We start from the raw sequence: 27436 nt of genomic DNA, 5'->3' as shown, positions 1-27436 counted from the left end.
TACTCTCTTGAAATGTTTTCTGTGTGTAATGTTTACTTTTAATGTCAGTTTTTGTCTTTGTTTTGTTTAATTTGCTTTGTTGGCAGGGAGAGAGAGAAGAGAGAGAAGGGCAAGCAGAGAGAGAAGAGAGAGACAGGCAGGGAGAGAGAGAGAGAGAAGAGAGAGACAGGCAGGGAGAGTGAAGAGAGAGAGACAGATAGAGAGAGAGAAGAGAGAGACAGGCAGGGAGAGACAGGCAGGGAGAGTGAAGAGAGAGACAGACAGAGAGAGAGAAGAGAGAGACAGGAAGGGAGAGAGAAGAGAGAGACAGGAAGGGAGAGAGAGAGAGAAGAGAGACAGGCAGGGAGAGAGGAGAGAGACAGGCAGGGAGCGAGAGAGACAGGCAGAGAGAGTGAAGAGAGAGACAGGCAGGGAGAGTGAAGAGAGAGACAGGCAGGGAGAGAGAGAGAGAGAAGAGAGACAGGCAGGGAGAGATAAAAGAGAGACAGGCAGGGAGTGAGAGAGAGAAGAGAGAGACAGGCAGGGAGAGAGAGAGAGAGAGAGAGAGAGAAGAGAGAGACAGGCAGGGAGACAGAGAGAGAAGAGAGAGACAGGCAGGGAGAGAGAAAGAGAGAGAAGAGAAAGACAGGCAGGGAGAGATAAGAGAGAGACAGGCAGAGAGAGCGGTAGGTAGACAAGCAGAGAGAAAGATGGAGAGAGAGGTAGGGAGAGAGAAAGGGAGCGAGAGAGAGGTAGGGAGAGAGAAAGGGAGAGAGAAAGATGGAGAGAGACCTCCAATAGGTTTCGGGAAGATGTCTTATTGTACGTTGCGCAGCGATGCATCATGCCACGGTCAGAGATGGCACTAACCCCATTTCATCAATACAGTGTCGTTGTGCGACGGTGAAATGCGTCCCCTTGTCCTTTCCTGTCAGTCTGAGTGCTCAGGCAGTATCTTCTTTTTTTGTTTCCTTTTTGTCAGCCACCAGTGAGTACATTAACTTTGCCTAAACCACCCCCCCGCCAAAAAAAACCGAAATATATATATTATCTGCTAGCTGCCTCCTTTCATTCCAAGCAGCTCAATCTCTATCTTCTGACACCACAGCTCATAGAAAGCAATCACAAGCTGCTCGTTGCAGTTGTTTTTTTCAGCTTTTTCCTCTCTCTCTCCCAACTTAATACATAATTGAAAATGGCTGCATCGATCCATTTGCCACGCTTTTGTTCATACTACATCAGCACCACAGAGACCAGGGCCGTCATACCCCCAAACACTCAGAGGTAGCACAAAGTATGTGAGGGTGGCTTCGGGGTGGTCCCTTGGGAGAATTGGACAATTTTGTGTTTTTCAAAACTCCTGCATTCTAAAGCTATAATCCTAATGCTTAATTCTATGTATAATTATTATTATTCTTTTTAAATTGCATAGCTCTTGGGCTGTCTGTATCCTTCTGGCTAGTGGTTCTTTTTTTTAAAGAATATGCCTCTCTGTATCTCTGCTAAAATCTGGCTTATTCAGTCTTATTCAGTAAATTTGGTTATTGCTTGATTTCTAAAGACTGCCGAACTTGACAGCAGGCATGCCAGCTAAGATAGAATAGCTAGCTTGTCTAAATAACCAGATTTTTAGCCTGAAATGGCTTCTTGGTAGCTCAGGTTGGGTTGGGAGATGGAGAACATATCTGGGATAACTAACTAAAATATGGCAAATAGTATTAAATAGTATTAAAGAGAAATAGATATACAGTTGAAGTCGGAAGTTTACATATACCTTAGCCAAATACATTTAAACTCTGTTTTTCACAATTCCTGACATTTAATCCTGTCTTGGGTAAGTTAGGATCAACAATTTATTTTAAGAATGTGAAATGTCAGAATAATATTAGAGAGTGATATATTTCAGCTTTTATTTCTTTCATCAAATTCCCAGTGGGTCAGAAGTTTACATACACTCAATTAGTATTTGGTAGCATTGCCTTTAAATTGTTTGACTTGGGTCAAATGTTTTGGGTAGCCTTCCACAAGCTTCCCACAATAAGTTGGGTGAATTGTGGCCCATTCCTCCTGACAGAGCTGGTGTAACCGAGTCAGGTTTGTAGGCCTCCTTGCTCGCACACGCTCTTTCAGTTCTGCCCACACATTTTCTATAGGATTGAGGTCAGGGCTTTGTGATGGCCACTCAAATACCTTCACTTTGTTGTCCTTAAGCCATTTTGCCACAACTTTGGAAGTATGCTTGGGGTCATTGTCCATTTGGAAGACCCATTTGCCACCAAGCGTTAACTTCCTGACTGATGTCTTGAGTTGTTGCTTCAATATATCCACATAATTTTCCTACCTCATGATGCCATGTATTTCAAATCAAATCAAATTTTATTTGTCACATACACATGGTTAGCAGATGTTAATGCGAGTGTAGCGAAATGCTTGTGCTTCTAGTTCCGACAATGCAGTAATAACGAACAAGTAATCTAACTAACAATTCCAAAAAACGACTGTCTTATACACAGTGTAAGGGGATAAAGAATATGTACATAAGGATATATGAATGAGTGATGGTACAGAGCAGCATAGGCAAGATACAGTAGATGATATCGAGTACAGTATACATATGAGATGAGTTTGTGAAGTGCATCAGTCCCTCCTGCAGCAAAGCACCCCCACATCATGATGCTGCCACCCCCGTGCTTCACGGTTGGGATGGTGTTCTTCGGCTTGCAAGCATCCCCCATTTTCCTCCAAACATAATTATGGTCATTATGGCCAAACAGTTCTATTTTTGTTTCATCAGACCAGAGGACATTTCTCCAAAACGTACGATCTTTGTCCCCATGTGCCGTTGCAAACCGTAGTCTGGCTTTTTTTTTATGGTGGTTTTGGAGCAGTGGCTTCTTCCTTGCTGAGCGGCCTTTCAGGTTATGTCGATATAGGACTTGTTTTACTGTGGAAATATATATACTTTTGTACCTGTTTCTTCCAGCATCTTCACAAGGTGCTTTGCTGTTGTTCTGAGATTGATTTGCACCTTTCTTACCAAAGTACGTTCATCTCCTCCTGAGCGGTATGACGGCTGCGTCGTCCCATGGTGTTTATACTTGCATACTATTGTTTGTAAAGATGAACGTGGTACCTTCAGGTGTTTGGCAATCGCTCCCAAGGATGAACCAGACTTGGAGGTCCCCAATTTTTTTTCTGAGGTCTTGGCTGATTTCTTTTGATTTTTCCATGATGTCAAGCAAAGAGGCACTGAGTTTAAGGTAGGCCTTGAAATACATCCACAGGTACACCTCCTAATGACTCAAATAATGCAAATTAGCTTATCAGAAGCTTCTAAAGCAATAACATATTTTTCTGGAATTTTCCAAGTTGTTTAAAGGCACAGTCAACTTAGTGTATGTAAACTTCTGACCCACTGGAATTGTGAAACAGTGAATTATAAGTGGAATAATCTGTCTGTGAACAATTGTTGGAAAAATGACTTGTGTCATGCACAAAGTAGATGTCCTAACCGACTTGCCAAAACTATAGTTTGTTAACAAGAAATTTGTGGAGTGGTTGAAAAACGAGTTTTAATGACTCCAACTTAAGTGTATGTAAACTTCCGATTTCAACTGCATAATATATATATGCAGAACAAATCTGACGGGGCACGTGCCTCTGTGCCCCCTATGGGCATGACGCCACTCACAGTGACCGTGAGGATTCTGTTTACAAGATATAAATATCTCTCTCTCTACCTCCCTCTCTACCTCCCTCTCTACCTCCCTCCCTCTCTACCTACCTACCTACCTACCTACCTACCTACCTACCCACCTACCTCTCTCTACCTCTCTCTACCTCCACGCCATGATGCCTTTCCGCCTCATCTGAGCTTACTCTGAATTCCAATTTCAAACAAAAAGCAGAGGATTCATTGGCTCCCTCATTTGTGGGTGATAGTGTTTTTGAGTGTGCGCGTGTGTGCCTGTGTGTATTTTCAACATAATGTATGTGCTGGCGTTCCTATATTTTGGATGACTGACATTTGAAAAGAAAAGCCTGTATGACTTAATGTTCCATACAATCAGACTTGTTAAATACATAGTCAAATCACCATAATTGTTGTGCTTGAAAAGTCATTATTTTAACACATTAGTGACATTACAGCAATCCTATGTCTATAGAAAATTAGTCCATGTCCTCTCTAAGTCTGTATCACCTAAGGCTGCATCCCGCCACTCTCGGCTCCACTCCCGCCACTCTCGGCTCCACTCCCGCCACTCTCGGCTCCACTCCCGCCACTCTCGGCTCCACTCCCGCCACTCTCGGCTCCACTCCCGCCACTCTCGGCTCCACTCCCGCCACTCTCGGCTCCACTCCCGCCACTCTCGGCTCCAGATTGTAACTCAGTGCTCAGGAGATGGTGTCTCTCAATCTATGTGGCCATCTCGACTCCACCCTCCCCTGGGAAATGTGTCTAGGGATTAGAGTGATTTGCAGTAATACATTTTTGGGATGAATGGGATTATCCAATACAGTGAGGGTTCCCCTTGATTCCCCCTGATTTCCTGGTAAACCTCATTATCAGAGCTGGATCCCCTACACAGACTGTGGGGGCATGGGGAAATTACAACAAGACAGTGTTGTCAGTGTGGATCACTGGACTGTTGGGAAGGCAGCTTGTTGATAGACCCTGGTACACAGAGGTGCAGTGGCAAGAAAAAGTATGTGAGCCCTTTGGAATTACCTGGATTTCTGCATAAATTCATCATCAAATTTGATCTTCAACTAAGTCCCAACAATAGTTAAACTAGTAACTCACAATTATTGTATTTTTCTTGTCTATATTGAATACATCATTTAAACATTCACGGTGTAGTTTGGAAAAAGTATATGAACCCCTAGGCTAACTCATTTGAATCAGGACTCAGCTAACCTGGAGTCCAATCAATGAGACGAGATGGGAGATGTTGGTTAGAGCTGCCTTGCCCTTTAAAAAACACTCACAAAATTTGAGTTTGCTATCCACAAGAAGCATTGCCTGATGGGAACCATGCCTCGAACAAAAGAGATCTCAAAAGACCTAAGATTAATAATTGTTGACTTGCATAAAGCTGGAAAGGGTTACAAAAGTATCTCTAAAAGCCTTGATTTTCATCAGTCTACAGTAAGACAAATTGTCTATAAATGGAGAAAGCTCAGCACAGTTGCTATTCTCCCTAGGAGTGGCCATCCTGCGAAGATGACTTCAAGAGCCTAGCGTAGAATGCTCAATGAGGTTAAGGAGAATCCTAGAGTGTCAGCTAAAGACTTACAGAAATCTCTGGAACATGCTAACATCTGTTGACGAGTCTATGATACGTAAAACACTAAACAGGAATGGTGTTCATGGGAGGACACCACGGAAGAAGCCACTGCTGTCAACAACAAAAAAACATTGCTACACATCTGAAGTTTGCAAAAGTGCACCTGGATGTTCCACAGCGCTACTGGCAAAATATTCTGTGGATTGTTGAAACTAAAGTTGAGTTGTTTGGAAGGAACACACAACACCATGTGTGGAGAAAAAAAGCCACAGCACACCAACATCAAAACCTCATCCCAACTGTAAAGTATGGTGGAGGGAGCATCATGGTTTGGGGCTGCATTGCTGCCTCAGGGCCTGGACAGATTGCTATCATTGACAGAAAAACAATTGAAGAAGCTCATCAGAAGTTGGGCGATGCACAGGACAACGACCCAAAACACAGAAGTAAATCAACAACAGAATGGCTTCATTCTGGAGTGGCCCAGTCAGAATCCTGACCTCAACCTGATTGAGATGCTGTGGCATGACCTCAAGAGAGCAGTTCACACCAGACATCCCAGGAATATTGCTGAACTGAAACAATTTTGTAAAGAGGAATTGTCCAAAATTCCTCCTGACCGTTGTGCAGGTCTGATCCGCAACTACAGAAAACATTTGGTTGAGGTTATTGCTGCCAAAGGAGGGTCAACCAGTTATTAAATCCAAGGGTTCACATACTTGTCCTAATTCTGCACTGAATGTTTACACAGTGTGTTCAACAAAGACTTATTGTTTGTGTGTTGTTCGTTTAAGTGGACTGTATTTGTCTATTGTTGTGACCCAGATGAAGATCAGATCAAATTTTGTGACCAATTTATGCAGAAATCCAGGTATTTCCAAAGGGTTCACATCCTTTTTCTTGCCACTGTACGTGGTCATAGAGAAGTAAATGAGAAGAGTTACGAGTTCCCATGTTGTGTGGAGAGCCGTCTTTAGTCATTCTTATGACAGAATGACAGGAATGACATGAGGAAATGGTGTCTTTCCCTGTCGTTTCAATGGGACTTGGCAGGTGTCCGTAGTGTGAGCTGTCTGCTTTAACTGTTGACTGACAATAAGAACAAGGATGTTAAACAAGCACTCACACCTCACACCTCTCACTCTCACTACTACAGTTTCATGATTTCTTTCATGATTTTTGATGCGTTTTACCAATACATCAACACACCTAACAGCAGTGCTGCCAGATCTACAGTGCCTCCAGAAAGTTCACACCCCTTGACTTGTTCCACATTTTGTTGTGTTACAGCCTGAATTAGGATTATATTTATATATTTTTTGTCAATGTATAGTTATGCAAATTTTTGCAAATTCATTGTAAATGAAAAGCGGAAATATCTTGAGTTAAAAAAAAAACTTTGTTATGGCAAGCCTAAATAAGCTCAGGAATAAAAATGTGCTTAACAAGTCACATAAATTGCATGGATTCACTCTGTGTGAAATAACAGTGTGTAACATGATTTTTGAAGGACTAGCTCATCTCTATACCCAACACATACAATTATCTGCAAGGTCGAGCAGTGAATTTCAGACACTGATTCAACCGCAAAGACCAGCGAGACTTTCCAATGCCTCGCAAAGATGGGAACCTATTAGTAGATGGGTAAAAAATTAAAAAGGCAGACATTGAATATCCATTTGAGCATGGTGAAGTTATTAATTACACTTTGGATGGTGTATTAATACACCCAGTCACTACAAAAATAAAGGTGTCCTTCCTAATTCCATTGCTGGAGAGGAAGGAAACCACTCAGGGATTTCACCATGAGGCCAATGGTGACTTTAACACAGTTAGAGTTTTTAATGGCTGTGATAGGAGAAAACTGAGAATGGATCAACAACATTGTAGTTACTCCACAATACTAACAATACTACTCCACAATACTAATAGTTACTCCACAATACTAATACTAACTAACTGACAGTGAAAAGAAGGAAGCTTGTACATATTCTAAAACATGCATCCTGTTTGCAACAAAAGTAAAACTGCAAAAAATGTGGCTAAGCAATGAACTTTTGTCCAGAATACAAAGTGTTATGTTTGGGGCAAATCTAATCCAGCGCATTACTGATTACCACTCTCTGTAATTTTAAGCATAGTGGTGGATGCATCATGTTCTGGGTATGCTTGTAATTGTAAGGACTGGGGAGTTTTTCAGGATAAAAAAGAAACAGAATGGAGCTAAACACAGGCAAAATCCTAAAAGAAAACCTGGTTCAGTCTGCTTTCCACCAGACACTGGAAGATGAATTTACCTTTTAGCAGGACCATAACCTAAAATACAAGGGCAAATCTACACTGGAGTTGTTTACCAAGAAGACAGTGAATGTTCCTGAGTGGCCGAGTTACAGTTCTGACTTTAGTTTTATCTTTAGTTGAAGATAGATTTGAAAATGCTTGTATAGCTCATGATTCAGGGGTGTGAATACTTATGTAAATTAAATATTTCTGTAATTTAGTTTAATAGATTTGTAAAAATGTCTAAAAATATGTTTTCAATTTGTCATTATGGGATACTGTGTATATGAAGAAAAAATGTAATCCATTTTGAATTCAGGCTGTAACACAACAAAATGCAGAATAAATAAAGGGGTAGGAATACTTTCTGAAGGCCATGTATATGCTCAGTCCTCCATTGACCAACAATTACTGTAAAACCTCATCCCTCTCTCTCTCTCTCTCCATTCTCCTCTCTCTCCAGGGAAGGAAGAGTCGGTGGCCACCTTCAAGGGGAACGAGTTCTTCTGCTACGACCTGTCGCTGACGCCCATCCAGAGCAGCACGGACGAGATCACGCTCTCCTTCCGCACGCTGCAGCGCAACGGCCTCATGCTGCACACGGGCAAGTCGGCCGACTACGTCAACCTGTCGCTGAAGAGCGGCGCCGTGTGGCTGGTCATCAACTTGGGCTCGGGCGCTTTCGAGGCACTGGTGGAGCCCGTCAACGGGAAGTTCAACGACAACACCTGGCACGATGTGCGCGTCACCCGCAACCTGCGTCAGGTAAAGAGACACGACGTGATTGGTCCATCTTCTATGCAGCGTTTCTCTCTCGCTTTCTGTATCTTTTTGGCCTTCTTATCTCTCTATCTCTCAAGCTATTTTATCTGTTCGTCTATATCTCTCTTTTTCTTCTTCCTTTTTCTCCTGTCGCTTGATCCCTACCTAATGTTGGTGTTTTTCTCTTCCAGTTCCAGGGTTGAGATCTGCAGAGGAATGCTGCTGTTTCACTCTCTGTTGTCATGGTTTTCTTTCCAAAAAACAACCAAAGATCCATATCATCTTCTCATTGGGGTAAACGTGGGGGAAGGGGGTCAAAGTTGAGATCACCGAGGAAGTAGAACTGACCCAGTACTTGAGCATCACACACATTCATTTATATTTTGGTGGATATCTAGTACACACACATCTAGAACATCAAGTACTTGTATGTCTACGTAAGCCTAATAGGGAACACTGCATTCAATAGTCACTACCAATGGGAGCTGTTCTTGTTTATATATGTATGCATGTAATGTACTTACCCGCATGTGATGCTTTCTAATTTATCAGAAGAGACGATGCATTTCAGCCCCATCTTAACACATTACTCCATAGATCTTTACAACCAGCTAATCACAGCCAATAGGTGGCAAGGGAGCCCACTCAGCGGATGTGAGCACCAGCGTACACACACACACACACACACACACACACACACACACACACACACACACACACACACACACACACACACACACACACACACACACACACACACACTAACAAACCCTCACACACGCACATGCACGTATGTGCGTGCGCACACGTATACCCCTCACAACCACACATTGAATTGAACAGCACAAGCAAAGGATCGATACCAGGTCATCAATTGGCAGATAGTGGCTGTGAGATGTAATCAATTTCACTTACATTTGCCTTGCTTGCTTCTCCCAGTGTTTTGGTAATTGTAATTGGAATGAATGGCTTGTCAGCCCTAATAATAGCCATTGTAAAGGCCCCATATTGCAACCAGGACTGATTTGAATGCATTAACAAACAAAAAAATAAACAACCTCACCTCCTTTGTCCAGCGCCGTGGCAAACATTTACACAAAGCCTTTACTTCCTCTCCCCTGGACTTTTTAATGACTGCAGAATTCAGTCTCAGGCAGGAGAAAGAAAAGTTGTGTTGCCGGTAGAGGAGCCTCAATGGTGCAGTAAGTTTGTGGCATCATCTTTCATAAGTATCTCTCCAGACCAGCTAGTTTAATATGTATCGGCTTTCATAGCAGTCATTCTTGCTGCAAACGCAGAGATTGAGCCACTAAAGTCATGTAGCTTAAATAGCCATGTAGCTAATGTCCCTTCCCCGTCTTTCTCCTGTGAGCTTAACTCGGGGGGCAAAGCCCCCTGACAGAGAGATTTGCTGGGGGGGTGCACAATCATTAATTCATACTGGTGCATGTACACTAAGTACACCAACCATTAGGAACACCCCTCCCCACTCCCCCTCAAATCAATAGTTATTGGTCACATGCGCCGCGTCAATGTGCAGGGGTATGAGGTAGTTGAGGCAATACAGTATGTACATGTAGGTATGGGTAAAAGTGACTAGGCAATCAGGATATATAATAAACAGAGTAGCAGCAGTGTGTGTGTGTGTGTGTGTGTGTGTGTGTGTGTGCGTGTGTGCGTGTGTGCGTGTGTGTGTGTGTGTGTGTGTGTGTGTGTGTGTGTGTGTGTGTGTGTGTGTGTGTGTGTGTGTGTGTGTGTGTGTGTGTGTGTGTGTGTGTGTGTTGGATTGTCAGTTTAATACTGTATGTGTGAGTGTCTGGGTAGAGTATAGTGAGTGTGCATGGAGCCAGTGTAAGAGAGTCATTGCCAAAAATAAAGAGGGTCAATGTAAGTAGTCACGGAGGCAATTTGACTAACTGCTCAGCAGTCTTATGAACACCAAGATGTACAGGAGTCTTTTGGTCCCAGACTTGGCACTCTGCTACCACTTGCTGTGCAGTAGCAGAGAGAACAGTCCATGACTTGGGTAGCTGGAGTTCTTGACAATCTTTAGGGCCTTTCTCTGACACCGCCTGCTATAGAGGTCCTGGATGGCAGGGAATTCGACCCCAGTGACATATTGGGTCGTAACCGCTACCCTCTGTAGCGCCTTGCGGTTGGAATTCGAGCAGTTTCCATACCAAGAGGTGATGCAGCCAGTCAAGATGCTCTCAATGGTGCAGCTGTAGAACTGTTTGAGGATCTGAGAGCGTCCTGGGGGTGAAGAGACATTGTCATGTCCTCTACACGACTGTGTTGGTGTATTTGGGCCATGATAGGTCCTTAGTGAAGTGGACACTGAAGAACATGAAGCTCTCAACTCGCTCCACTCCAGCCCTGTCGATGTGAATGGGGGCGTGTATACAATTGAAGTCGGAAGTTTACATACACTTAGGTTGGAGCCACTAAAACTCATTTTTCAACCACTCCACAAATTTCTTGTTTAACCATCTTTAATTTTGGCAAGTCGGTTAGAACATCTACTTTGTGAATGACACAAGTCATTTTTCCAACAAATGTTTACAGAGACTATTTCACTATATCACATTTTCAGTGGGTCAGAAGTTTACATACGCTAAGTTGACTGTGTCTTTAAACAGCTTGGAAAATTCCAGAAAATTATGTCATCGCTTTAGAAGCTTCGGATAGGCTAATTGACATCATTTGAGTCAATTGGAGGTGTATCTGTGGATGTATTTCAAGGCCTCTTTGCTTGGCATCATGGGAAAATCAAAAGAAATCATCCAAGACCTCAGAAAAAAGTTGTAGACCTCCACAAGTCTGGTTCATCCTTGGGAAAAATGTCCTAACGCCTGAAGGTACCACGTTCATCTGTACAAACAACAGTATGCAAGTATAAACACCATGGGACCATGCAGCTGTCATACCGCTCAGGAAGGAGACGTGTTCTGTCTCCCAGAGATGAATGTTCTTTGGTGCCAAAAGTGCAAATCAATCCAAGAACAACAGCAAGGGATCTTGTGAAGATACTGGAGGAAACAGGTACAAACATATCTATATCCACAGTAAAGTAAGAAGGAAGAAGCCACTGCCTCAAAACCGCCATCAAAAAGCCAGACGGTGGATGGTACTTTTTGGAGAAATGTCCTCTACTCTGATGAAACAAAAATATAACTGTTTGGCCATAATGACCATCGTTACGTTTAGAGGGAAAAGGGGGAGGCTTGCAAGCCGAAGAACACCACACAAACTTGAAGCACGGGGGTGGCAGCATCATGTTGTGGGGATGCTTTGCTGCAGGATGGACTGGTGCACTAAAATAGATGGCATCAAGATCTAGGAAAGTTATGTGGATATATTGAAGCAACATCTCAAGACATCAGTCAGGGAGTTAAAACTTGGTCGCAAATGGGCCTTCCGAATGGACAATTACTCCCAAGCATACTTCCAAAGTTGTGGCAAAATGGCTTAAGGACAACAAAGTCAAGGTTATGGGGTAACCATCACAAAGCCCTGACCTCAATCCTATAGAAAATGTGTGGGCAGAACTGAAAAGGCGTGTGCGAGCAAGAAGGCCTTACAAACCTGACTCTGTTACACCAGCTCTGTCAGGAGGAATGGGCCAAAATTCACCCAACTTATTGTGGAAGGCTACCTGAAACGTTTGACCCAAGTTAAACCATTTAAAGGCAATGCTACCAAATACTAATTGAGTGTATGTAAACTTCTGACCCACTGGGAATGTGATGAAAGAAATAGAAGCTGAAATAAATAATTCTCTCTAGTATTATTCTAACATTTCACATTCTTAAAATAAAGTGGTGATCCTAACTGACCTAAAACTGGGAATTTTTACTAGGATTAAATGTCAGGAATGATGAAAAACGGAGTTTAAATGTATTTGGCTGAGTTGTATGTAAACTTCCGACTTCAACTGCAGGTGTTCCTTTTATCCTGGTGGGAAAGGGAAGTGTGGATTGCAATAGAGATTGTGTAATATGGGAATTGGAGTGAGGCCAGGGTTTTTGGGATTATGGTGTTGTGAGCCATGACCAGCCTTTCAAAGCATTTTATGGCTGCATATATGAGTGCTACGGGAGCTAGTCATTTAGATAGGTTACCATGGCGTTCTTGGTCACAGGGACTATGGTGGTTTGTTAAAAAATGTAGGTATTACAGACTGGGTTGTGGATAGGTTGAACATTTCAGTGAAGACACTTGCCAGCTGGTAGCGCATGCTCTGAGTACGTGTCCTGGTAATCCGTCTGGCCTGATGGAGGTCTTACGGAGAGAGTGATCATATAGTCATCTGAAAACAGCTGGTGCTCTCACACATGGTTCAGTGTTGCTTGCCTCAAAGCAAGCATAGAAGGCATTTAGCTCGTTTGATAGATTTGCGTCACTCGTTAGTTCTCGGCTGGGTTTCCCTTTGTAATCTGGGATAGTTTGCAACCCTGTTATGAACATCAGAGCTGGTGTAGTATAATTTGATCTTAGTCCTGTATTAATGCTTTGCCTGTTTGATGGTTCGTTGGAGGATGCAGTGGGATATTTTATAAGCGCCCAGATTATTGTCCTGCTCCTTGAAAGCAGCAGCTCTAGTCATTAGTTCAGTGCAGATGTTGCCTGTAATCCATGGCTTCTGGTTGGGATAAGTATGTACGGTCACTAGCGAAACAGTCCTGTAGTTTAGCGTCCGCTTCATCGGACCACTTCTGTATTGAGCGTGTCACTGGTACTTCCTGTTTGAGTTTTTGCTTGTAAGCAGGAGTCAGGAGTTATGGTCTGATTTGCCAAATGGAGGGCAAGAGAGAGCTTTGATTGCATCTCTGTGTGTGGAGTAAAGATCTAGTGTTTTTTTTCTCCTGTAGTTGCACTCATGACTTTCTGGTAGAAATGAGGTAAATCTGATTTAAATTTCCCAGCATTAAATCACTGGCATCCAGAGCTCTGCAAGAGCATTTTCTTCTTTGCTTATGACCGTATATAGCTCGTTAAGTGCGGTCTTAGAGACAGAATCGGTTTATGGTGGTAAATAGACAGCTACATGAAATCTCTCTTGTTAAGTAGTATGTTCCACAGCTTATTCTAAGTAAGGCGAGCAGAACCTTGAGACTTTCTTAATATAATATTAGAGATTGCACTCCAGCTGTTGTCGACAAAGAGAGACACTCCTTGATCTTACTGGACTCTGCTGTTCTGCCGATGCATAAAAAAAACAGCTATATGTATATTATCCATGTCCTTGGATAATATGACTCCGAGAAGCATAACATATTACATTTCTTACTGTCCTGTTGATAGGATAGTCTCGAACGGAGCTCGTCCAGTTTATTCTCCAGCGATTGGACATTCGCCAATAGAACAGAGGGTGGAGACTATTTATTCACTCGCCGCCGCAGTCTCTTCAGGGTGCCCGTGCACCTGCCTCTATATAGCGCTGTCTTCTCCTCCTTCGATTGTCGGGGATTTGGGCCTTTTGCCTCAAAGTAGAAGTCCTCATCCAAGTGAAGGTTAGTGAAAACTGTTCTAATATCTAGAAGCTCTATTTGGTCATCGGAAACGATGGCGTAAACATTATGTACAAAAAAAAGTTCACGTCAGCACAAAAAAAGACACAAAAAAAAGACACAAAGTAGCACAATTGGTCAGGAGCCTGTAAAACATTGGCTTTGTAATGCAGCTCCATTCTTCCCACATGGCAGGGGTCAGATATTTTTTGCTGCGAGGGCTTTTGCTCACCAGATTGAAACAGATTTAATGAGTTTGGAAAGCTGACATGATTCTAGAGATTTTGTCCCTGATCCCACCCTCCCACCACCAGTCCCTCTGTAATGATCCACACTGAGCTATGCTATACCACACATACTCAGCAATACTACAAACACATCTATACATCTATACACACACACACACACACACGCCTGGACAGCTGTAAAACACACATACACGCAGCTATAGAAAGTTACAGAGGTACAATGATCATACCCCCAAAACACGGTAGCTGTTACCAATAACATGAGAGGTTAGAATGTTTTGGGAGGGGGTGGGGGGGGGGACTAAGATATCTATGCCTCTGGAACTTTCTCACTCATCATTATTCACGATTCATTCAGGATAATCTGTAATCATGGTGAAGTAGCATCCACATTAATGTAGACGTGTTCAGGAAACGATTCTATTCTTATTTACAATTTACAGTAAAAGTGACTCCAAAATGACAATACATTATTTACCATTTGTTTCTATTGGACTAAACATAATCTGAAACACAACAAAAAAGTAACTGTAGTAACAAACTGTATGTAGTTATTGCATGAATAAAAACTAGACCTTTGACTATTTAAATGCACAATAAGTGAATTTGTCTAAATAATAATGACACGTACATTTGGACCCACTAGATACATAGAGTGCTTTCATTTATAAACTGTAAAACATATATTGTATGTATGAAAATATCCTGAAATAAAAAGGTGGCATTCTGTGCACAGTCGCCTCATATAAAACGTTTGATCTCAAATCCAAAATACTGGAGTATAGAGCCAAACACTCCAACTACATGCAGAGGGAGTGTACATTGCCAGTATTAGATTTTTTGAGAGGCATTATATTATGCTACTGTAATGACACTTCTTAATAATAGCCTATAGGACATGCCCTCAACCTCTGCTCGAGTAATCCCCAGAGAAAAGGAGACCTCTATGTATCCTTGTTGTTGACGTGAGGGGAACCCTATGCATTAAGGAACTCTACGTTTACACTACCTTCACCCCACTAACTACCTGGTTGGCTGAGGGAGGATATTGATGGCATTGACCTGACCTGTCAGACCTGACCTGCACTCACTCTACTCCTTGCTAATCAAAAAAATCCTCTGGGAGCAGATCATGCTACCCATACACATGCAGGAGAACACACACACACACAGTCCATTCGGAAAGTATTCAGACCCCTTGACTTTTTCCACATTTTGTTATGTTACCGCCGTATTCTAAAATCTACACACAATACATTTTTGCAAATGTATTACAAATAAATAACTGAAATACCTTATTTACATAAGTATTCAGACCCTTTACTCAGTACCTTGCGGGCGCACCTTTGGAAGCGATTACTGTCTCGTTTACATACCGATTACAAGCTTGGCACACCTTTATTTGAGGGGTTTCTCCCATTCTTCTCTGCAGATCCTTTTATGCTCTGTCAGGTTGAATGGGGAGAGTTGCTGCACATCTATATTCAGGTCTCTCCAGAGATGTTTGATCGGGTTCAAGTACGGGCTCTGGCTGGAACCCTCAAGGACATTCAGAGACTTGTCCCGATGCCAGTCCTGCATTGTCTTGGCTGTGTGCTTAGGGTCGTTGTCCTGTTGGAAGGTGAACCTTCACCCCAGTCTGAGGTCCTGAGCGCTCTGGAGCAGGTTTTCATCAAGGATCTCTCTGTATTCTGCTCTGTTCATCTTTGCCTCAATCCTGACTAGTCTCCCAGGCTCTGCTGCTGAAAAACACCCCCACAGCATGATGCTGCCACCACCATGCTTCACCGTAGGAATGGTGCCAGGTTTCCTCCATGTCTGACACTTGGCCTTCAGGCCAAAGAGTTTAATCTTGGTTTCATCAGACCAGAGAATCTTGTTTCTTATGGCCTGAGAGTCTTTAAATGCCTTTTGGCAAACTCCAAGTGCGCTGTCATGTGCCTTTTACTGAGGAGTGGCTTCAGTCTGGCAATTCTACCATAAAGGCCTGATTGGTAGAGTGCTGTAGAGATGGGAGAACCTTCCAGAAGGACAACTATCTCCACTGAGGAACTCTTGAGCTCTGTCAGAGTGACCTTCGGGTTCCTGGTCACCTCCTTGAGCAAACACACAATCGACACAATCCTGTCTCGGAGCTCTACGGACAATTCCTTTGACCTCATGGTTGTTTTTTCGCTCTAACATGCACTGTCAACTGTGGGACCTTATATAGACAGGTGTGTGCCTTTCCAGATCATGTCCAATCAATTGAATTTACCACAGTTGGACTCCAAGTTGTAGATGAGGATGATCAGTGGAAACAGGATGCACCTGAGCTCAATTTCGAGTCTCATAGTTCTGTAAATAAGGTATTTCTGTTTGTTAATTTGAATACATTTACAAACATTTCGAAAAAACTGTTTTCGCTTTGTCATTATGGGGTATTGTGTGTATTTAAAAAAAAATCCATTTTAGAATAAGGCTGTAACGTAACAAAATGTAGGAAAAGTCAATGGGTCTGAATACTTTCCGAATGCACTGTGTGTGTTTACGCAGGAGCACAAGCATGAATGCGTATACACACACACACACACACACACACACACACACACACACACACACACACACACACACACACACACACACACACACACACACACACACACACACACACACACACACACACACAGCTCATATTATACACCCTGCTTTCAACATGATGCCATACCGCTAGGATAGCCTTCTCCCCCGTCTTCACCAGCCTATACCTGTTCTAATAGCTCTAAAGCCACAATTTCCATTCCTTTTTAATGCTTGGCTTGATTTCATTCCATTGATTTTAAATGCTTTTACTGTGTTGTTGGGCAACCGCAGTTGTTACAATGAGCTTCCCAAACGGTTCAAGCTGGTGACTAATCATTCAGTTGTTTTTTTTCTCTCATTGTGTGTTTTCTCCTCCACCATCGCTCACCTGAAACCTGTGGATTTTTCAGCTTCTTAATGGTGAAAATGTGGCAGAGAATTAGGTGAGAGGATATGGAATCCTGAAGAGAAGAAACGCAACTCAGAATCACAGCTCCCCCCAGTGGTAAATAGAGGTAACACTGTACTACAGGTCTGTGTAGGGAGAGATAATGCTGTACTGCATGCCTGTGCAGGGAGAGATAATGCTGTACTTCAGGCCTGTGTAGGGAGAGATAATGCTGTACTGCAGGCCTGTGTAGGGAGAGATAATGCTGCACTTCAGGCCTGTGTATGGAGAGATAACGCTGTACTGCAGGCCTGTGTAGGGAGAGGTAACGCTGTACTTCAGGCCTGTGTAGGGTGAGGTAACGCTGTACTACAGGTCTGTGTAGGGAGAGATAATGCTGTACTGCATGCCTGCGCAGGGAGAGATAATGCTGTACTTCAGGCCTGTGTAGGGAGAGATAATGCTGTACTGCAGGTCTGTGTAAGGAGAGATAATGCTGTACTTCAGGTCTGTGTATGGAGAGATAATGCTGTACTGCAGGCCTGTGTAGGGAGAGGTAATGCTGTACTGCAGGGCTGGGGAGAAGTAACAGACTGTGCCTGAGAGCAGTGTGGATGGTCCCTGTGGTATATGGATGATGGACAGGCAAGGACGTTCACAGTGACCTCTCATCATGGAGGAGGCTCCTTCAAACACAGAGAGTCAGTCAGGCAGGCAGGCGTCCCTTCCTGTTTCCTCTCCTCCTACCCACGGTTCTCCTCCTCTTCTCTCCGGCTGTGACATAATGAGATTCTATCATGTACGGTTCGTAGACTTTAAGCACTGGTGACCGTGCCGCAATACTCCACGGCTAAGTGGCTGGACAGACAGACAGATACTGCAGCAAAAGCACCCCATGCATAAAATGCAAACCCATGCAGCAAGACCAACGGACCAATAGGAGGGTGGCTACACAATAAAAGCTGTTATATAGAACCTAAAAGCGTTCTTTGGCTCTCCCCATAAGATAACCCTTTGAAGAACCCTTTTTTTGTTCCAGGTAGAGCCCTTTTGGTTCCATGTAGAACCCTTTCCGCAGAAGGTTCTACATTGAACCCTTCAACCTGGGACACAAAAGGGTTCTCCAATGGGGACATTTCGAAGAACCCTTTTGCAAGAGTTATTTCTAAGAGTGTAAGCGTTGAAGCATATAGGTCTATACATGCACACATCCACAAGGACACTTAGCTGACTGTCTCCACTGCATGACAAGGTAACACAAAAGAAATGGCATGCACAAATGTCATCTACTACATGACACATAACATACCAACTCTGTATTCACAATTGTCTATTTATAAACATGCCCTTCCTTCATTCTGTTCACAATAGCAAACATACAGTGGCAAGAAAAGGTATGTGAACCCTTTGGAATTACCTGGATTTCTGCACAAATTGGTCATAACATTTGATCTGATCTTCATCTAGGTCACAACAATAGACAAACACAGTCTGCTTAAACTAATAACATGCAAATAATTATACTTTTTTTATGTCTTTATTGAACACACAGTGTAAACATTCACAGTGCAGGGTGGAACAATATGTGAACCCTTGGATTTAATAACTGGTTGACCCTCTTTCGGCAGCAATAACCTCAACCAAATGTTTTCTGTAGTTGCGGATCAGACCTGCACAACGGTCAGGAGGAATTTTGGACCATTCATCTTTACAAAACTGTTTCAGTTCAGCAATACTCTTATGATAACTGGTGTGAACCGCTCTCGAGGTCATGCCACAGCATCTCAATCGGGTTGAGGTCAGGACTCTGACTGGGCCACTCCAGAAGGCATATTTTCTTCTGTTGAAGCCATTTTGTTGTTGATTTACTTCTGTGTTTTGGGTCGTTGTCCTGTTGCATCACCCAACTTCTGTTGAGCTTCAATTGGTGGACAGATAGCCTAACATTCTCCTACAAAATGTCTTGAAAAATTTGGGAGTTCATTTTTCTGTTGATGATAGCAAGCTGTCCAGGCCCTGAGGCAGCAAAGCAGCCCCAAACCATGATGCTCCCTCCACCAGACTTTACAGTTGGGATGAGGTTTTGATGTGTGTTGTGCCTTTTTTTCTCCTCACATAGTGTTGTGTTCCTTCCTTCCAAACAACTCAACTTTAGTTTAATCTGTCCACAGAATATTTTGCTAGAAGCGCTGTGGAACATCCAGGTGCTCTTTCGCGAACTTCAGACGTGCAGCAATGGGTTTTTTGGACAGCAGTGGCTTCCTCCGTGGTGTCCTCCCATGAACACTACTCCTGTTTGGTGTTTTACGTATCGTAGATTCGTCAACAGAGATGTTAGCTTGTTCCAGAGATTTCTGTAAGTCTGTAGCTGACACTCTAGGATTCTTCTTAATTCTTAGGGATAGGCATCCCTCTAGTGGGACACCAGCTGACAACATCCGGTGAAATTGGAGGGCGCGCAATTCATATAAATAATCGTAATATTAAACGTTCATGAATATACAAGTATCTTATATCATTTAAAATCTTAAATTCTTGTTAATCTAACTGCTTTGTCCAATTTACAATAGGCTTTTTTTTTCTTTCTTTTTTACGGCGAAAAAATTCCATGCGAATGTCATATTTTACAACCAGCACAGGCTTCATAAAATCACAAATAGCGATTAAATAAATCACTTACTTTTGAAGATCTTCCTCTGTTTCCATTCTCAAGGGTCCCAGCTACAATGTTTTGTTAGATCAAATCCTTCTTTATATCCCAAAAAGTCAGTTTAGTTGGCGCCATCGATTTCAGTAATCCACTCGTTCAACATGCAGAAAAAGCTCCAAAAAGCTACCGCTATACTTTGTCCAAACAAGTCCAATTACATTTCTATTTAATCCTCAGGTACTATAAAATGTAAATCAACTATAATATTTCATACGGAAAGTAGTATGTTCCATAGGAAAGCAAAAGGCCGAAAGATTGATATTGTTCCGGTGCTCTCCTAACAAAATCGCAAAATTCTTGCTTGTTTTTCAAAAAACAAGCCTGAAACCTTGAATAAAGACTGTTGATATCTAGTGGAAGCCATAGGAATTGCAATCTGGGAGACAGAATTACATAGGAACAATAGGCTTCCATTATAAGAGCCTGGGACCTAAAAAAAAAAAACATTCCGGTTGATTTTTCTTCCGATTTTTGCCTGCCATATCAATTGTGTTATACTCTCAGACATTATTTTAAACAGTTTCAGAAACTTCAATGTGTTTTCTATCCAATGCTACCAATTATATGAATATCCTGGCTTCTGGGCCTGAGTAGCAGGCAGTTTACTTTGGGCAAGTCAGTCAGCTGGAAATTCAGGAAACTAGACTCTATCGTCTGATTGATTGGACTCCAGGTTAGCTGACTCCTGACTCCAATTCGTTTTTGGAAAAGTCATTAGCCAAGGGGTTCACATAATTTTTCCAACCTACACTGTGAATGTTTAAATGATATATTCAACATAGACAAGACAAATACAATAATGTGTGTGTATTAGTTTAAGCACACTATGTTTGTGTATTGTTGGGACTTCAAATGTATTGTTGGGACTTCAAATTTGATGACTAATTTATGCAGAAAATCCAGGTGATTTTCAAGGGTTCACATACTTTTTCTTGCCACTGTATATTACCCTCAATAATCAATATCCTCTCCATGTTCCATACAACTAGGCTTTGTCCCAATTCAGACCCTTTTCCCTATATATATATATATAGTGCACAACTTTTTTTTACCAGGACCCATAGTGCTCTGGTCAGAAGCAGTGTCCTAATCAGTGAGAGAACAGCGAATTGCCTTGATATTACTGACTTGAGAGAGTAAAGACATCTTCCTTCATTATGAATGAAGCCTCCTCATTGAGTTTGCTCTCTGTCTGAAATAGTTGTTTTGATTATAGAGTGCTCCCCATCAGAGATGTTAGGATTCGGCAGGAGAGGATGAACATTAAGGAGATTCGGCAGGAGAGGATGAACATTAAGGAGATTCGGCAGGAGAGGATGAACATTAAGGAGATTCGGCAGGAGAGGATGAACATTAAGGAGATTCGGCAGGAGAGGATGAACATTAAGGAGATTCGGCAGGAGAGGATGAACATTAAGGAGATTCGGCAGGAGAGGATGAACATTAAGGAGATTCGGCAGGAGAGGATGAACATTAAGGAGATTCGGCAGGAGAGGATGAACATTAAGGAGATTCGGCAGGAGAGGATGAACATTAAGGAGATTCGGCCAATATCCCCATCTCTCCCACTTCAGTCGATTCCCACTGGGCACAGACGTCAATTGAACACCTTTTCCACATTGGTTCAATGGAAACAACGTGTTCCCAGTAGGTTCATTTCCGCTCTAAGTGGCTAAATGTATTATGTTATCTGTGCTGGATTTTGTCAGCTTTCTTAGGGGAATCTAGTACTTCAAGTTTGCTGAAAGGCTGGTTTTTGCAACGTGTAAACCATGGAAATGCAGATACCAATACACTGAAATGTAACAACTGTACAGCTAAACCTGATATGACGCACAGGCTACAGGGAAGAGACACAAACGTGATATTCACATACTGCTGCTGCCAGAAAAGGGGAGCAGGAATCTTTCTTGCAGTTTGGATCTTTAGGTCTCATTCCAAACCACTTACTGAAAGAGGGTAATACAGTAAGCACAGTCAGGGGATGTCTATCTGTCTGTGTGCAGAACAGGCACCTTAAGGCCCTCGGGGGGGACCTACAACCAATAGGAAACATGATCCAGACAGGGAGAGCTGCAGGACATCAGTGAGTGTATGAGGATGGGAGGGTTGGGTGTGTGTGTGTCCACGTGTATGACACTCTACCTGCAGTGAAAGAGAGAAAGCTTCTCTGGGATGTAAGAGCACAGTTTAGGGAGTGATGGAATACGAAAGGCTTTCTTTTATTCCCTCTGTGGCTTAACAACAAAGTATTTGCTGCTCGTGTGTCTGTGAACTGGGGAGAAGGCTTAGCTTACGCCTGGTGACTGAGACATTTGAAGTCTTGAACACCTTTCCTATTCGCTCTCTGTCTTTTTCTCCCTCTCGCGCTCTGCTCATTCACTTTCTCTTTCTCTCTCTATCTAGTGCTCTATCCCATGTCTTTTTCCCCCTTCTATATAATTAGACCTTGGTTTCAGCCAACAATCAAACAGATTTGTCAAACAGATTTGTCTTGTTCTTAGGTGCTGAGCGCACTGCTCTGAGCGCACTGCCCTGAGGTTCCCAGTGCCCTGAGTTCAGCTCCTCCAACACATTGCCTTTGATGTGCTGCAGGCAGGACACACTGTGCGTGTACAGAGTGCACGCACACTCATGCATGAAGAAGCACACACTCTTGTTTTTAGTTTTTCGATTATTCTTGCACTTGTTTGACATTCTACTGCGCTGTTAGGAGCTAGCAACACAAGCATTTCTCTGCACCCGCCAGACCAATGAACTTTGATTTGATTTGACATAATCATGTGCAGACACACACATGCACACACACACACACACTGGAGCTTGAGAATCAGGGGCTTTAAAAGGCTAGCTCTACCTCTGTATGGGATGAGGAATGATTGAATCATTCCATAGGCAGCAGAAAGAACAACCAGCACCACAATCAATAGCGGGGCTTCTTGGACATTCTTCTGCATCTCTTCTCCTGCTATTTTTCTATCCCTCTCTGTTTGGCGTCATCAAACTAACAACTGCAATTATGCCCCCCTCTCCCTCCCCTTCCATCCCTTCTTCCCTTCCTCTCTCCATCCCACAGCGTCAACTTTCATCGACACAGAGAGGAAGCCACTAGAATGCAGAATAGTCGTCCAATCAATTCCTCCTCTCCCTTCCACTTGCATCTCCTCTCCCTGCTCATAATTTGTCACCTAGCAACCAGCCAGTCCGCTGGCTGTTGTTTCATCTCAAGCCTGTTTATGTTTCTGCCTCCGGTACAGAAGAGGCATGAACCACTTCAGTGCCAGTACTGTCCTCATCGCATACTATAGTCTGCCTCTGTATCTCTATAGAGTAGCAGAGCTCTCGTAGGGTTAACACTGTATTTCCATACAGGAGAGGTATGAACCACTTCAGCGCCACCACCCCCTGACCTCATAACATATTTAATCCCCGCTCTCTCTAGTCTAAAGAGTAGCACAGCTCTCGTAGGGTTAACCATGCCTTTCCCATAACATTCCCACCAGCAAGGACTAGTCGCGATAGATAGCAGAGCCACCGATCACCTCCCTCTAGCGACGATTATCTGTGGGTGAAATGGCATGCAGTGTGTAACAGTTGGGTGAAAGGGCATGCGGTGTAACAATTTGGTGAAATGGCATGCGGTGTGTAACAGTTGGGTGAAATGGCATACAGTGTAACAGTTGGGTGAAATGGCATGCGGTGTAACAGTTGGGTGAAATGGCATGCAGTGTAACAGTTGGGTGAAATGGCATGCGGTGTAACAGTTGGGTGAAATGGCATGCGGTGTAACAGTTGGGTGAAATGGCATGCGGTGTAACAGTTGGGTGAAATGGCATGTGGTGTAACAGTTGGGTGAAATGGCATGCGGTGTAACAGTTGGGTGAAATGGCATGCGGTGTAACAGTTGGGTGAAATGGCATGCGGTGTAACAGTTGGGTGAAATGGCATGCGGTGTAACAGTTGGGTGAAATGGCATGCGGTGTAACAGTTGGGTGAAATGGCATGCGGTGTAACAGTTGGGTGAAATGGCATGCGGTGTAACAGTTGGGTGAAATGGCATGCGGTATATCAGCTCTCATGAGTCTGCTGGATGTTCTGCACACAGGTAGAAGAGAGCTTCTGGCCAAAGACATTTAGCTCATGCCGATGTATGAACATTTGTTTGAATCGCTACTCAACATTCAAGTCAATAGCAATCATCTGCATGTCCTTTGCATAGCATCCCATTTGTTTGCTAATATGTAGTTTGTATGAACAAGTGCTTGTGTGTGTGTGTTTGCCTACATTAACATCTTCAACCCTTCTCACTCAGAAAGAGACCCTTGTTTACCACTAACAGCTCTGTCATCAACTGTCATGTTTATTCATGTCCTAGTTTGCATCTTACAGCCATTTTAACCAGACCTATAATTATGTAAAAAATCTCTGGACCATTAGAGCATACTCACAAATGTTGCAGGTAGCATTTTTTTTAAACACAAACTGAGGGGAAAAGAGAGGGAGAGAAAGAGCGATATACTTTCAGAGAGAGGGATAACACAGAAGAAATGTCTACTTAGGTACTATTAGCCATCATTTTCACTTGTGGCTGCACACACACAAGCCCCACCTGTTTGCCTAGCTCTCTCTCCCCAGCGTAATTGCGCTGACATTTATATTGTCACCTGGAGCTGTTCTGTCAATTTCCATTACTGGGAGCCCAGGCTGTGATGTTATGGTTGAGAGCGGAGGGAGGGAAGGAAGGAAGGAAAGGAGGAAGGGGAGTATCAAGGAGAGGATTGGAATGAAAGCGGAACTAACTACCTGCTAGAAAGACACCTCTCGGCTTCCCCTGACCACACTGCTGGAGATCTCACTAAAGCAATACTCCCCTGACCACACTGCTGATCTCACTAAAGCAATACTCCCCTGACCACACTGCTGGAGATCTCACTAAAGCAATACTCCCCTGACCACACTGCTGGAGATCTCACTAAAGCAATACTCCCCTGACCACACTGCTGGAGATCTCACTAAAGCAATACTCCCCTGACCACACTGCTGGAGATCTCACTAAAGCAATACTCCCCTGACCACACTGCTGGAGATCTCACTAAAGCAATACTCCCCTGACCACACTGCTGGAGATCTCACTAAAGCAATACTCCCCTGACCACACTGCTGGAGATCTCACTAAAGCAATACTCCCCTGACCACACTGCTGGAGATCTCACTAAAGCAATACTCCCCTGACCACACTGCTGGAGATCTCACTAAAGCAATACTCCCCTGACCACACTGCTGGAGATCTCACTAAAGCAATACTCCCCTGACCACACTGCTGGAGATCTCACTAAAGCAATACTCCCCTGACCACACTGCTGGAGATCTCACTAAAGCAATACTCCCCTGACACCTCTGCTGCAACATGTGGTGCATACAAGACATATACATATGCCAGATCAAATACAAACATGAGCGCATACATGCATGCACACAACACACCAAACGCACCCACGCACACTCGCGCATCCCTCAGCAACCGCATGTTGAGTATCCTCCGAGTCATTTGATAGCATACAGTGCCTCCAGAAAGTATTCACACCACTTGACTTTTCCCCCATTTTGTTGTGTTACAGTCTGAATTTAAAATGGATTACATTGATATTTTGTCACTGGCCTACACACAGTACCCCATTATGTTAAAGTGGAATTATGTTTATTGACATTTGTACAAATTAAAATTAAATTAAATTAAAGCTGAAAGTGTTCAACCCCTTTGTTATGGCAAGCCTAAATAAGTTCCGGAGTAAAAAATGTGCCTAACAACTCATAAAATAAATTGCCTGGATTTACTCTGTACCCCACACATACAATTATCTGTAAGGTCTCTCAGTCGAGCAGTGAATTTCAAACACAGATTCAACCACAAAGACCAGGGATCTTTTTCCAATGCCTCGCAAAGAAGGGCACCTTTAGGTAGATGTGTAAAACAAATTAAAAAGCAGACATTTGAATATCCATTTGAGCATAGTGAAGTTATTAATTACACTTTAGATGGTGTATCAATACACCCAGTCACGACAAGGATACAGGTGTCCTTCCTAACTCAGTTGCCGGAGAGGAAGGAAACCACTCAGGGATTTCACCATGAGGCCAATGGTGACTTTAAAACATTTACTGAGTTTAATGGCTAGGAGATGGATAGGAGAAAACTGAGGATGGATCAACAACATTGTAGTTACTCTACAATACTAACCTAATTGACAGGGTGAAAAGGAGGAAGCCTACACAGAATAAAAATATTCTATAAAAATAAATAATATAAAAATAAAATACCACTCTTCATATTTTCAAGCATAGTGGCGGATGCGTCATGTTATGGGTATGCTTGTAATTGTTAAGCACTGGGGAGTTTTTCAGGATAAAAAAAATGGAATTGCGCAAAGCACAGGCAAAATCTGGAGGATAAATTGGCACCTGAACAGAAGGCAGACGTTTTGCCCCCAACCGATTGTGTTTTTTTGTTCATTTATCTGCGTTGTTTGTAACTTCTTTTTTTCTATTTTGTACATAACGTTCGCACTACCATCTCTTATGACCGAAAATGACTTCTAGACATCAGGACTGTAATCATTCACCACGGACTAGCAGAATCCTTTTTCTTCGTTCACGACTCTGACGAGCCCGAGGCGGAGGATATACGGCTCCCTTGGGAACAGGCCCCGTCCCCTGTGATTTGCATAAAGAGGAGGTGGAGAAAGAGAGGCTGGAGGGCGGGCTGCCTTCTGAGGAGTAGGAGGCGATCGAATAAACCCCCACTCCCCTCAATTCTGTTTTTGGGATGATTACGGGACATTATCGGGACATTATAAACTGTAACATCTTATGCTTCACGGAGTCGTGGCTAAACGATGACAATATCAACATACAGCTGGCTGGTTACACCATGTACCGGCATCGGTACATAGAACAGTGGCGTCTGGTAAGACTAGGGGCGGCGGTCTATGTATTTAAATATGTAAATTACAGCTGGTGCACGATATCTAAAGACGTCTCGAGCCATTGGTCACCTGAGGTAGAGTGTCTCATGATAATGAGAATGTACATGCTACTGAATGTACATACTAATGAGACATGTACATACTACAACTAACCGGTGCCCCCGCACATTGACTCTGTACCGGCACCCCCCTGTATATAGTCTCCACATTGACTCTGTACCGGCACCCCCCTGTATATAGTCTCCACATTGACTCTGTACCGGCACCCCCCTGTATATAGTCTCCACATTGACTCTGTACCGGCACCCCCCTGTATATAGTCTCCACATTGACTCTGTACCGGCACCCCCCTGTATATAGTCTCCACATTGACTCTGTACCGGCACCCCCCTGTATATAGTCTCCACATTGACTCTGTACCGGCACACCCCTGTATATAGTCTCCACATTGACTCTGTACCGGCACCCCCCTGTATATAGTCTCCACATTGACTCTGTACCGGCACCCCCCTGTATATAGTCTCCACATTGACTCTGTACCGGCACCCCCCTGTATATAGTCTCCACATTGACTCTGTACCGGCACCCCCCTGTATATAGTCTCCACATTGACTCTGTACCGGCACCCCCCTGTATATAGTCTCCACATTGACTATGTACCGGCACCCCCCTGTATATAGTCTCCACATTGACTCTGTACCGGCACCCCCCTGTATATATTGATAT

The 27436-nt window shown here is 43.3% G+C and overlaps 1 protein-coding gene across 5 annotated transcripts in view; it reads left to right on the top strand.

The window, feature by feature from the left end:
- Positions 1 to 27436, top strand: part of nrxn2b (neurexin 2b) — a 1016923-nt gene that overhangs the window by 440551 nt on the left and 548936 nt on the right. For all 5 annotated transcript variants that reach the window (XM_031792165.1, XM_031792164.1, XM_031792163.1 and 2 more), the window contains one exon: positions 8011 to 8312. In XM_031792165.1, coding sequence (XP_031648025.1) covers positions 8011 to 8312 — 302 coding nt within the window. The remainder of the gene's footprint in view (positions 1 to 8010; positions 8313 to 27436) is intronic.

Source organism: Oncorhynchus kisutch, linkage group LG16, assembly GCF_002021735.2.
Source record: "Oncorhynchus kisutch isolate 150728-3 linkage group LG16, Okis_V2, whole genome shotgun sequence".
Lineage (NCBI taxonomy): Eukaryota > Metazoa > Chordata > Actinopteri > Salmoniformes > Salmonidae > Oncorhynchus > Oncorhynchus kisutch.
This window is presented reverse-complemented; position numbering and strand designations above follow the sequence as displayed.